This window comes from Ochotona princeps, chromosome 5 (genome assembly GCF_030435755.1).
Source record: "Ochotona princeps isolate mOchPri1 chromosome 5, mOchPri1.hap1, whole genome shotgun sequence".
Classification (NCBI taxonomy): Eukaryota; Metazoa; Chordata; class Mammalia; order Lagomorpha; family Ochotonidae; genus Ochotona; species Ochotona princeps.
The window spans coordinates 105,309,184-105,322,424 of NC_080836.1; the positions used below are offsets into that span (position 1 = coordinate 105,309,184).

The 13,241-nt window shown below is 59.2% G+C and overlaps 1 protein-coding gene across 8 annotated transcripts in view; it reads left to right on the forward strand.

Moving 5' to 3' along the window:
• AGAP1 (ArfGAP with GTPase domain, ankyrin repeat and PH domain 1) overlaps nt 1-13,241 on the forward strand; it is a 425,687-nt gene that overhangs the window by 155,974 nt on the left and 256,472 nt on the right. For all 8 annotated transcript variants that reach the window (XM_058665165.1, XM_058665166.1, XM_058665167.1 and 5 more), the window contains 2 exons: nt 10,494-10,579; nt 12,645-12,786. In XM_058665165.1, coding sequence (XP_058521148.1) covers nt 10,494-10,579; nt 12,645-12,786 — 228 coding nt within the window. The remainder of the gene's footprint in view (nt 1-10,493; nt 10,580-12,644; nt 12,787-13,241) is intronic.

Below are 13,241 nucleotides of genomic sequence, written 5' to 3' on the forward strand. Positions count from 1 at the left end.
TCCAGAGGCCGAAGAGGCCCCCTCTACAGGTGCTGGGCACAGGTCTGTCCACGGCCCCTGAAGCTTTGGAGTGGCCAGCAGCCCTGGGCTGTGGCTCCCTCCCTGCCGCGCCCACCTCTGTCACCGTGGGCGTTGTCCTGGTAGTGTGCCCTCTTCCTACAGGGCGCTTCCCCAGCGTGCGGGACCTGCAGTGAGCCACTCTTGTTCCATGATGACCTCATCTGGGCTCCATGCCATCGGCGGAGGCCTTTCTCCTCCCTTTTCCTTGCTTCTTCCCTCTATTTATTATTATTTCTTTTAAGAGAGTTTCTTTATTTCAAAGGGAGAGTGAGAGAAAGAGACCTTGCATCCGCTGATCTACCTGCCTGTTGGCTGCAACAGCCAGGGCTGCGCCAGTCTGCAGCCAGGAGCCAGGAGCTTTGTCCTGGTCTGCAACACGAGTGGCAGGGGCCCAAATACTCGGGCTGTGCGCTGCTGCTTTCCCAGACACGTCAGCAGGGCGCTGGATCTGAAGTGGAGCAGTCAGAACTCAGATCTGCCCTCGTGTGTGTTGGCAGGATCTCGGGAGGTCGCTTTACTGGCCCCACCACAATCCCGGCTTTGCGGTCCCTCACAGAACCCCAGGATTGGGGCCTGTGCGTTCCCTTTGTGGGGCAAGCACAGCCATAGCCCCAGCAGAGCAGCTATTTGACACCTCAGCCATCATGGTTCTCCTGTGAGGTGCTTAGAAGCCCTGCTGGGTGTCATGGGACCCCACGGGACAGATCCACCTGCGCTGACCTTCACGCCGCCCTGGGGAAGGTTTCATAACAGACATTGCCTTCCGAGAGAGGAGCAGCTGAAAGCCACCCCTTTGCCGCCAGGCCCTGTTCACGCTGCTAATTAGAACCACGAACCACACTGGCCGTGTGATCTCCTTTTCCCGCTTAGGCGTCAGGACACGTGATACCTGCCGGGCACACCACCTCCGGTGATCCCACGCAGCTCGGAGCACTCTCCTCGTGATGAGAGCTGGGCAGGCCTGGGCTGCGCGGAGGTGAGCGGGCATTTCCGGGCCGAGGTGGCTCTCGCCCTTGCAGGACTGCCGACGTCACAGTCCTTTCATGGCCATCTCTCCCCGTCTTGGTCCTTGTCTCCCTGACCTTGGTGCTAGAGGGCCACACATCCCACTGCGCTGGGCTGGGCTGAGCTGCCCCTGCGGAGGGAATTGGGAGCGAGGACTGGCTCCAGGAGGACAGCTGCGCCAGGCGAGTGGGCAGTGCCTCCTGGGTTTCTGTGGAGACTCTGGGCAGCCTAGTGGATACAATAAAGTTGGAAAATACAGGTGGAAGGATGTAAGTAAGGTCTCCTCCCCTGGCATCCTGTGCTTAGCTGCTCTCAGCTAATTCTTCACTGAACTGTGAGCTGTTAGATGGGCTGACAGTCCGGGGATCACAGCACCCCCTGACCCACTTCCACACACAGTAGGGTAGAGGCGGGCAGTGGGTCAGGCCTGGAAGCTGTGACCCCTGCAATGGCAGGTCGACAGGAGCTTCCTTCCTTGGGGTTTGTGCTCGGGGGCAGAGTCTTTGATTCCTCCTGCCTCTTTAGCACCTCTGCGCTGGGGTCGGGTAGCCCTGAATGTGTCTGGGCAGACAGCCTGCAGGTCCTTGGCCCAGAGTCTGTGCTGGGGATGGACCCCTGGGAGGCTGGGCTCGCCCTCTCCCTCCCCTGCCCTCAGGGAGGGCAGGGCCCAGTGAGGCCTGTCTCCCTGTCAGCTGGATCTTGCTTGTGGTACCCACACATGGTGACCAGATAGGTGCAGCAGGAACCTGGAAGTCCCGATATAGCCCTCTCACTCTGGTCCAGCCTGGTGTTTTGCCAGTGGAGGAGACTAAGGCAGTTGGCAGAACAGGCCCTGCGTAGAAGGCGAGTTTGCCACTAATGAGATTGCTCCGTGGGGTTTCTCTCGGTGCCTGGAGAAGAGAGCCCGAGGAAGCCAGCCAGCCAGGCAGCAAAGACCCTGGGTGCTTGGTGCAGGAGGGGAAGAGGGCGAGGTGACAGGGAAGGCCCTGCACACAGCTCCAGATCGGGATGTGGCTGCATTGTGTGGCAGTCACAGGAAATTCTGCAGCTCTCTTGTCTTTCCTTCTGCAGAGTCAGCAGTGCGGGGCAGGCACGGCTCAGTTCTTGGGTCCAGTTCCCGGCTTATGGCCTGTAAAAGCAGTGGAACATGGCCCAACTCCCCGGGTCCTGCACTCACGTGGGAGACACGGACAAAGCTCCTCGCTCTTGGCTCCGCTCTGGCCGTTGTGGCGTTTGGGGAGTGAACTGGTAGATGTAAGATTCTCTGTCTTTCACATGAATGAAATTTTAAAAAGGGCCTGGTGGTGTGGCCTAGTGGCTAAAGTCCTCATCTTGAATGCGCCGGGATCCCATATGGGTGCCGGTTCTAATCCCGGCAGCTCTACTTCCCATCCAGCTCCCTGACTCTGCACCTGTGTGGGCTTCGGAGTAGCATAGCACCAGCCGTTGCGCTTACTTGGGGAGTGAATCATCGGACGGAAGATCTCTCTGTCTCTCCTCCTCTCTGTATATCTGACTTTCCAATAAAAATAAATTAATCTTTAAAACAAAATCTTAAAAAAAATGTAGATGAGGCTCAGCCCTCCTGCCTGGACTTGGGGGCCCCTCTCAGGCTTGTCCAGGGCTCTCAGCCTGTAGTCAGCTGAGCTATCCACACGAGTTCCAGCCTGCCCGTCTTTGCCTCACAGCTGCAGCAGGACCCTGTGAAGAGAGGGCAAGCAGCTGGGCTCAAGGCCCTGGCAGTGCCGTTGGTTCAGGGGGGATGGCCCCGTGGCAGTGTGGTTCCTGCAGGGCGGCCCCTGGCCCCTGGCCCCTTCCTGCTGTCTGCTCTGCCCAGCGTCAGCCCCAGCCTCCAGAGGCTCTCGGAGGTGTGGCCTTTACTGGCCACGTGCTCCAGGGCTCTTTCCAGCTGTGCAGAGCAGAGCTCCCAGCAGGAGTGTGGAGCTCTGTGCTTTGGCAGCCGCCTGGAACCTCTCTCAGTTTGGAAATTGGAGAAAAGGAGCAAAACTCTCTCTGCCAGGATTCCTGGAGGTGGCAAGGTCTTAATTCTCTCGTCCCACCATCCCCAAGGTCTGACTGTGCTCCGCTGAGGAAACAGCCCTGGGATTTTCCAGGGCGACTTCAAGTCCTGTTCTGAATTGCCGCTGGCCACTCGCTGTGGCTCTGAGGACCTGCAGGCCACAGGACTCAGCCAGCCTCACGAGGGCCTGCCTGGAGCGGCTTCCTGCCAGCGTGCTGGCCGCGGGCTCAGGAGCACACGGGTCTCCAGTGTTTTGTTAATGCGTGTTTACTGTGTTCCCTAGAAACATCCCGCGTGGTAAACACGCAGCCCGGTTTCTGAGACGGCAAAGTGCTTCTAAGCCGTCAGCTCGGAAAACCCCTTCCAAGTCCAATAAACTGCAGAAGTTATGTCAGCTGCCACAGCTGCACAGATGTGAGGTTGTTTCTGAAACCGTCCTTGGGTCCTGTTTAATGTTCCGCTGCGGGGGCAGGGAGCAGGAGCCATGGACCGGAATAAAACTGAAGTTTTTCAGCATGCATTTTATGTCCTTTATGACCAAGGGGTGGTAAGCATGGGACAATTTTCTTTAGAAAATTTTTCCCCTAAACCTTCAGATTATGCAGCTGTTGACTGGATGAAGCAGGCAGCAGCAGTGTGGTTATTCCTGGTGCTAACCTGCCCAGTCTCGTAACCGTGGAAGCGCCCCTGTTCTCCTGCGGTCTGTGTGCCATTGCCCCGGGACTGCACCTTGTAACCTGTGGGCCGGGCTGAGGATCCGAGGGTATAGGGTCTGGAAAGCAGGTGGAACAGACGGAACCTGTCCCGCCACGCTCGGGGGTCGTGGAGGAGAAGCAAGTTCAGCTTTGCGTGGCCCGAGCACTAGGAGCCGCAGGCAGACCCGGAATCAGGAGGCCGCCATCATGTTCTTGGCTTTGGCAGGATTGGCAGGACAGTGCGTTTCTGACTTGGTCGTTTGGAACTCGGAACACACCGTCCCATCTTTTTATCATTAATCCAACAAGAAATCCAGGGCTTACTGAGCCGGGCACTGGGCCTGCGGTTGGGCTGCGTGACTGAGGGAGGAAGTTTCTGGATAAGTCTCCATGATTCCAGTTGTTAGTGATTCACACCTGGCCAGATGAGAAAGATGACAGCCCTAGCTGCAGTCTGGCGTGTGTGGCTCATCAGGAGGGCCCTGGCACGGGGACCCACCCAAGGACCTCTGGGTGCCTGCGTCCTGAGAAGGAGGGGCTGATTGGCTCTGGTGGAAAAGGAAGGTTTGGAGCTACCTGAGGGGCCAGGACACCCAGGTGTGGTGCACCTGGTCATCTGGAGGTGGGCCAGCGGCGGGAGCGTGAACCTCCGCACAGCCAGGGTGGCAGAGAAGACCCAGGACAAGTAGTAGGCTGGAAAACAGGAGCCAGGGATCCGTCCCCTCCTCCTGCCCTGGCAGGCGCTTGGCTGGTGCACCAGCTTTGGGGATGGACCAATCAGAGGCGTCCCCAACAGCCTCTGGACCTGGGAAGAGGTGCAGGCCTTAGCAGGGATTGCTGCCCAACCCGTCCTGGCTCTCATGCCTGTCAGGTCGCCGGCTGCCTCTTCCAGCTGAGGGAGCCTTTTCTGGGGTATGTGTGGCCCTTTCAAAGCCACATGCTGGCACCATGTGGGCAGAAGTCTTAGCTGGGGAGCCCTGAGGAGCCCAGTGATACGGGAGTTGTCTGCAGGAATGACCAGCCTTATAAGATGGGGTTCAGCCTGGTGGCCCCAGACCCCACACCGCTTACCTTGTGAGGAGGGCCCAGGAGTATTACCCTCCTGGGCAGTTCCACCGGGGGTGGCTGGGGCAGGTCCTGGGCACTCACCAGCTGGGGGCCTTTTGCAGAGCAGTGGCCGGCTGGTGTGTGGAAGCATCCAGCAGAAACAGCCACATCGACAGCATGTCGACAGATTGGATTCCAGAACCCCATGTTTAGAATCAGAGCTTGTGCAAGCACAAGTCGTGTGTGTGTGTGTGTGTGTGTGTGTGTGTGTGTGTGTGTGTGATGTGACTCTTTGCATGGGTGAACTGCCAGCTTTTTGTAGGGTGCGTTCCCAGGGACTTGGACCTGTTTGGTGTTGGCAGTTGTTGGCAGCCAAGTGCCTGGCTGGGGGTTTGCTGGTGGTGTTACGCACAGCCTGCATCCCCACTGTCTGTTCATTCTGTGGGTTCTGGGGTCGTGCTGGGGGACACACGCCCCGTGGAGACGGCTCCTAGTGGCCTGTGTGTGACCACATGAAGTCAGGAGCTGTGACTGTGTGCTTTGCCTTTTTATGTTGTTGGCGGAGCTTAAAATAAATGTGTGACGTATTAAAAATACAGCACATCACCTGAAGTGCCTTTAAACGGGCCCAGCTCAGTATGTCTGGTTTACGCAGCCAGCCACTGCAGAGGCCCCGTGTGTGCTAGAGGACTCCAGTACAGCCCACAGTGACGGGCACTCGGGGTTCTGGACAACAGCTTAGCTTATTCATTTTTATTTAAAAAAAAATTATGTTGTGTTTATTTGAAAGGCAGGTTACCAGGGAGAGAGAGAGATCTTCCATCCCTGATTCACTCCCCGAAGGGCCTGTAGGACTGGGGGTGGACCACGCTGAAGCCAGGAGCCTGGGACTCCATCTCTGTCCTGCGGCCTTGGGCTTTCCCAGGTGGGAAGTGGGCAGCCAGGACACAGCCTGCAGACATGTGGGAGTGGGCATCCCAGATGGAGACTTCACCCCCTCCGGCCCCCGGGACTTCCCTTTGGGAGCAGCCCTCGTTCTGTGCGCGTTTCTCAGGAGGACCGTCAGCCTGGCTGGCCTGGCCTGGCTGAGTTCCCATCAGGCGTGCTGCTGCACCCAGCAGAGCTCCCAACACCAGCCTGGGCCTGGCACACGTCGGGGGCCGCCTGGTGGTTCGTGGAATGGTGGTGCTGATACCTGCAGTGCTTGGGGTCCGGTGCAGGCCAGAGAAAAGGGGGCACCAGCTGAAGTGGAGGTGCTCTTGAGGGCCTGCCACCCCCCCCCGCGGGAGCCAGGCGGTGGTGCTGACTGGGTGCAGAGCACAGTTCGTGCTGCTGTTTCCTCACTGCCTTCGCCGGAAGCTCTGGTCTGAGGTTGGAAGTGTGCCACGGGCTTGGATAAACACTCCATTGCTGGAGACTTCCGGAACTTTCCCCATGGACCCATCTGAGAAGCGCTTGTCACAGACTCACTATTTCAAAAGAACAAGGATCCCGGATCTTCCGGAAAGCCTGGGTTAGGGATTAAGTTTTGGGAGCAGGCCTAGTCTTGCCATGGGAACGCCTCAGTCAGCAGCGTGGGTGCGGGCTTGCTTCTGCCTTGGCGTCGCGTTTCTGCCGTGAGCGGGGCGTGCCCTGTGCTCCCACTGGGGAGAGGCCAAGTCCTTGTTGCAGTTCTGTCCTCAGCTGGTGGGCAGCGAGGAACGGCCGGTGCGGATGAACGCCACTGCACCCCCGCGGTGGCAGCCCACGCGTGGGGGCTCACCATGTGGGCTTGACTCCTTGCCGTGTGTAGGGTGCTGCAGCTGCTGTGAGCACCCCGTGTGCTGCGACAGGGCTCGCGTGCTGTGGCTTCAGGTAGCGTGCGTCCACAGGGAGAACTCGACGCCGTCTGATGGCGGTGTAGTTGCTGCTACCGCCAACTGGTGTAGGCAGCGCCCACCGCAGCACCTATTCCTGCACCAATGCGTGCCTGCTGGCCGGAGCTTTTGTATTTTAGTGTTAAAAAGGCATCATTTGGGCCAAACACAATGGCTTAATGGCTAAATCCTTGCCTTGCATGCACCAGGAACTCACGTGGGTGCCAGGTTGTGTCCTGGCTGCTCTGCTTATGGCCTGGGAAAGCAGCAAACCATGGCCTAAAGCCTTGGGACCCTGCACCCATGTGGGAGACCTGGAGGAGGCTCCTGGCTCCTGGCTCCTAGCTTTGGATTAGCTCAGCTCTGGTTGTTGCAGCCACTTGGGGAGTGAACCAGTGAATGGGAGATTTTTGTCTCTCCTCTCCATTCGTCTGATCTGCCTTTCCAATAGAAATAAATAAATCTGTAAAAAGTAGGCATGGTTTGCAGGCGTGAGAGTGAGCTCGTACGACTCTTCGTGTTGAACTGTCCGCGTATGTTTTCCTCAAAGCTGTCTGAAGTTCAGATGTCAGGAAATTGGATTGAACTCTTGGGCCAGACATCGTCTTCAAACACCACTTTCCCAGCAGGATCCGGTTTTTCAAAACCGTGTTAAGTGGCTCTCCAGTTCCCACGGCGTTTCCTAAGGAAGCCTCGCAGGTTCCTGTGGAAGTTTCTGCGGTTAGGCTCCTTCTGGCTGCGCTCCTTCCCATTTTGGTCGCTTTCCTGTCCTCTGTGAGCCATCCGGTAAACATCTCCCCACGGCGTGTCACCTGTGGGCATGTTGGGACCCCCTTCAGTGAGATAGAGAAGCCCCAACCGAGCATGAGCAGTGCGGCTTCTGAAGCTGAAGCAGCCCAGGCCGCCACCTTGTCCCGTGGAGCCGCAGGGCAGCTCTGATGTCCTCCAGAGCCCTGCCTGCATCCCACAGGCCAAGCTAAGAGAGGTCTGTGTGGAGCAGCAGCTTCCGAGAGCACTCCAGCACAGGTCAGGGCCAGTGGGAAGCGCTGCTTGGGGGTGCTGTAGCCGCACGGCTCCTCGCCAAGGCCCTGTCCCGGCTTTGGTCTGGTCGGCCCTCGGCGTGGTCAGCGTCTGCCTGTGTGTGCCGAGCCCCTGCTGTTGTGGCTCTGAGTGCATTTGAGGCGAGTTCCTCCTCTCCTGTTCTCCTCGTCTCAGGGTTGTGTCCTCGGGGTCACGTGGTCAGGGCCTCCGTCCATCCTTCTGGGGGCCTCTTGGTCATTCTTCAGACCCCTTTCTCCCTGAGGACCCTCCCTGTCCTTGTGTCCAGGTCAGCTCAGCACCCTGCCCGTGGCCCCCTGGGTCAGCTCAGCACCCTGCCCCGTATCCTCTGGGTCAGCTCAGCGCCCTGCCCCGTATCCTCTGGGTCAGCTCAGCGCCCTTCCCGTATCCTCTGGGTCAGCTCAGCGCCCTTCCCGTGGCCCCCCGGCTCAGCTCAGCGCCCTACCCAGGCCCCCTGGTCAGCTCAGCACCCTGCCCCGTATCCTCTGGGTCAGCCCAGCGCCCTGCCCTTGGCCTCTGCTTGGCCTTGTGTCTCATCTCACTGTCCAGGCCCCTGCCCTGTTGCTTTGTCCCCTTTACTGGAGACTCAGTTCCACCCAGCGCTGTTCCAGGCCTGCCCTGCGGGGGTCCCATCTGCGGCATGAGCGGTCCTGGGCAGGGGCTGGGGCTGGAGTTTGCCACCGTTCTGTGCTATGGGTTCTGTGTTTCTGTCTGCACCTGCCCTGTCTCCTCCTCTCTCTGCTGGGAGCCTCCCATTCCTTCTCAAGCTTCTGTCCCATGTACCTTGGGGCAGTCGCCTGAGCCCTCCTTGCCGCACCCTGTGATGGGCAGACATTCTAGAAGGAAACTGCACATGGGGTTCAGTGGTGTCCTGGTCGGTGTCTTTGGTGGGGCAAAGATGGGATGAGGTCACAGAGGTGACATCATGCGTGTTGAGCATGTGTGACGTAGTGCTGTTTGTGGTCCAGGTAGTGTCTGTGCTTGCTGGATGGGTGGGCAGCTGTGGATGGCCAGGGATTGCCAAATGCCGCCCACAGGGCACTTGGGGGCTCAGTCTGTACTGCCCACTGGGGCTCTACCTGTCTCTGTTTCTCCTAGCTGTGGGCGACAGGTCACAGCGGGAGGCATGTTGGCCAAGGGCGCTGGCGGCCAGCCCTGCCCCAGGTGGGGCCCCAGTTCTGTTCTGAAAGTCTGTGAACTGCCTGGAATGTACTGGTAACTCTTAGCACAGGTGTGCTCTGGCAGTTGGGGGTTTCACAAAGCAGCATGGGAGCTACCCTTCAACGGGGCTGGCTGGAAGTGGCCGCTCCTCCCGGCTCGGCTGCTGCCGGGCTCCACACAGGCATGGAGAGCTGGGCGCCTCCGCCCTAAAAGGGTTGAAATCATCTCATCTCCCCAAGAAATAGCACGCATCCTGGCTTTGACGTTCAGAAGGTGCTGCTTTCTGGTGGGGTGTTGGAGGTGTGACTGTCACTTCTGGGCATGCCAGCCATGTGTTAGATGTCTCCCGGCTTGTCACCCGGATGGGAAAGTGGTGCCCTTCGTTTCACCTCCCCGGCCCCAACCACACCCAGGCACCTGCAGTTCAGAAACCTGCAGCTGGGGGAGCAGCTCTGGCCCAGTCGTGCTGGGCTGTGTCCTGTGGTCCCAGTCGTCCCGGGCTGTCCTGCTTGCCTGCCCACACCAAGTGGCTCCACTTGATCCCTAGGCACTCTGCCCTGCCTGTTCGGGGACTAGAGGATGGCAACATCCAATTGTGAGTTTTCTCTGCTTCATTGAAAAGTTCCTGGTTATTTGTTATTGAATAGACTGAACACTGAGTGGAGCAGATGTGGGCCCCTGCCCCGCGTGTAGACTGTGTGTGTGTGTGAGTGTGTGTAGCTTGTGTGGGAAGTCAGCTCCCCTGGGTGTGGGGTGGTGGGCTTTTCTGGCCTCTGTGGCTGCTGTGTGATCTTTGGGGTGGGTTGGGGTGAGGCGACACAGTCTCTGTTGGCCAGACACAGGCAACGGTCGCAGGAGGGAACCAGATGTGGCTCTGGTGGCAATCCCCCCCCCGACCCTGCAGTGTTGTGGTATGGGACTTAGGTGGCGTTTCTGGGTGCCATCTTTACAAAGGAGCAGAAAGTGAGAACCAGGGGCTGGTTTGTTCTTTCTGGGAACCCCAGCTTGGGAATCCATGAGGGTCAGCTGAGGGTGGGCCAGGGCCAGGCTCCCGAGAGGCCCTTTGGGGTCCCGCCGGCCGTTCCCGTGTCTGCACCCCGTGCCCGTGGTCCGTTCCCGCCGCTAACCCTGCGTGCTGCCGCGTGTCCGTGCGTGCTGTGTGCGCGGGCAGCTCTGGTAGTTGTTGTCTAACCCGTGTGTAGTAACCCAGCACCCCTCCCTTACTTGTGACCTGTGACTCCGGAAACACCATCCTCGTGCTCTTGTGTGTCTTCCCACAAGAACTGGGTTTCTCTTGAGGAGAATACGGGGCCTCAACCCCCTCACCCGCCCAAACGCCATGCCGGCTCGCCTCCGACGAGGCGCAATGAGTGACGATGGCCGGGTCCTGTGTCCCCAGCCAGCGAGTGGCCTGCAGGACCAAACTGGCACAGCTCCTTAGAGATTCCAATCGGGACTGTCACAGCCACTGCTAAGTTGCAGGGAGGGGCCGTGTTTTTCCACAAGCGAAGCCCACGTCTTTGCCTGGCCTGAGCCTGGTTGGCCCCTGCGTAACCAGCTCTTCTGTGTGTGTGTGTGTGTGCGTGGCAGGTGGCAGGTTTAAGAAGGAGATCGTGGTGGATGGACAGAGCTACCTACTGCTGATTCGCGATGAAGGAGGGCCCCCGGAGGCGCAGGTGAGTACTGCCCACGCGGCCTCTGGGCTTTTAGGGTCCTGCTTGGAGGGGGGCGGGTGCTGGGCCCTGCCTGGTGTCCTCCCAGGAGGGGGCACAGAAAACCCAGAACAGCTGGGCCTTGATGTGCCATCTCGCTTCAACAGCATCCATCTGCAGGTGGCTGCCATTTTGTTTTCCTTTCGCCTGGAGCAGTGTGGTGTGGCCAGCTGCCGGGCGGGGCGTAGAATCCACTGCTGCTCCTGGTGGCTGACGGGAACTGACGTCTCCAGGCCGCTCCCCCAGCTCATCTGCTGCCCGTTGTGGCTGACTGTCAGGATTCCTTGAAAGATGAGCAGCCTTGCAGACTAGGAAGGCATGTGTGCGGTGGACTGCTGGCTTGGCCTGCTAAGCCAGCTGACCAGCTTCCTCCTGGCATAACCGGCTGGCTGTGAACAGGGGAGGCGCCAAACCTCACTTACAGCCGTGGCAGACTCAGTGTTACGCACGTCCTTGGCACTGCTTCTGGAACTTTCCTTCTTGTGGGACCGAGAGCTGGGCTGAGAGAATGATGACGGAGAGAGCTGTTGGAAACGGGGCTGGTGTGGGTGCAGTGGGTTGAGCTGCTGTCACATCATCTGGGTTCCGGCTCCAGCTCCCTGCTTTTAAACCAGTTCCCTGCTGATGTGCCTGGGAAAATGGCGGTAAATGAGCTGAATCTTTGGGCCCTGCCACCTGCTAGGGAGACATGGCTGGAGCTCCAGCCCGGCCTTGGGCCCGGCCTAATTCAGGCCATGACAGTCGTTTCAGGAGTGAAACAGCAGGTGAAGATCTCACTGTCTCTTGCGCACGCTCCACCTCTGCCTTCCAAATAAATAATCTTTTTTCCTCAAAAATTTTATTTGAAAGGCAGAGTTAGAGAGAGAGAGAGAGCGAGCGAGCAAGCGAGCGAGCGCGATGAGTCGTCCACCTGTTGGTTCACTTCCCCCATGGCTGCATCCACCAGAGTGGAGACAATCCGAAGCCAGGAGCTTCTGGGTTCCCCTGTGGCTGCAGGGACCCAAGCACTGGGGGCATCTTCCACTGCTGTCCCAGGCCTTAGGCAGGGAGCTGGGCGGGGAGTGGGGCAGCCGGACACAGGCCAGCATACCTGTGGGATGCCTGACATGCCATTACACTGGCCCCAGTAAACAGGGATGATCCGTGCTGGAGGTCAGGTGACTCTAGGCACGGCGCTCACGCGTGGGAAGGCTGCACAGCTGGTCAGGGTGAGTGAGGGTTTCGCGTGGCCCCGCTGGGAGGAACGAAACAGCACCAAATTTAAGACGTACCAGGACATGACTCGCACCGCCAGCACCGAGCAGGCGTGTTGTGGTGCCAGAACTGTGACGTTGTGATTGTGGCAGTGCGACCCACTCAGGTCAGGACAGGGAACGTGCATGCAGACACAGCACGAGGGGAGAGTGGGGCTGACTGCGTGGGTGTGTCCGCACTGGGTGGGCATCAGTGAAGCAGGACGTGTGCGGGGTCCTGGAAGGGCCAGAGCACAGCATCCCTGTCTCAGTGGTACCCAGTCATTGTGTGACCACCACAGCAAGGGCTCTCGCACCCACATTCCCATACGGCCAGCTGGGCAGCAGGACAATGCACTGGGCAAAGTGTGGGTCCTGGGTTCCTTCCTGTCCACAAGGTGACCAAGCATATACCGCCCAACCCCTTGTATTTGAGCACAAGCCTTGGCAGTGTGGAAGAACCTGCAACAGCGGGGTTGGTGGTTTCTGGAAGTGCTGGGCTCCCAGTGGGGCTGGCAGAGGCCCATGGTGTCCTCAGGGGGGCTGGCAGAGGCCTGCAGCTGACCCCAATGGACACAAGGCGCTAGGGAGGCCCAATTTTTAATTTGCCTAAGAAAAAAAATCCCAGTCTGGTTTCCAGGCGTCTGTGGGAGTCCAGTGGCAGTTCAGCCTTGACCACGCAAGGGGAGCAGCCAGCAGCCGGGGGTTCCTGCAGGCGCCCCCCACTCGCGGCCGGCGCCCGGATTCTGTGCAGCCCGAGCCCCTCGCTCAGCCCTTCTCTACTCCTCTCTCCCCAGTTTGCCATGTGGGTGGACGCGGTCATTTTTGTCTTCAGCCTGGAGGACGAGATCAGCTTCCAGACGGTTTACCACTACTACAGCCGAATGGCCAGCTACCGCAGCACGAGCGAGGTGCCGCTGGTGCTGGTGGGCACCCAGGGTGAGTGGGCACCTGCTGGCTGGGGCTGCGCGTACGGGCAGGGCTGTGCGGGAGCCATCTCCGAAGGCACGGTTACCTGCCGACGGCTTGCACAGCGAGAGCCTGTGACAGTGCACTGTCCTGAAGTGGCCCGGCCCCCAGCGCCTCTGCTCCCGTGCCTTTGGGAGAGCGAGGGCTGTTCTCGCTTCCCTCCAGCAGCCGCTGTGCCGTTAAACTCGCACTCCCTTGGACACAGAGCGTGGGTTTGCTTTCTCCCGTCCTGTGTGTCCGTCTTATTTTTAACCCAGCAGAGCTTAAAGGAGCGTTTAGCACCAGGTGCGTGTCTTGTTCCAGGTCCCTTTTTATAGAAGTTGGCCTCCTGCCCCAGTGACCCTTGCACGGCGGAGTTGGACACCAGCCCTTGTGCCTTTCATCCCGTAGGGCAGTTGGAGGAGCAGAGGCAAGGGCGTGTTGGA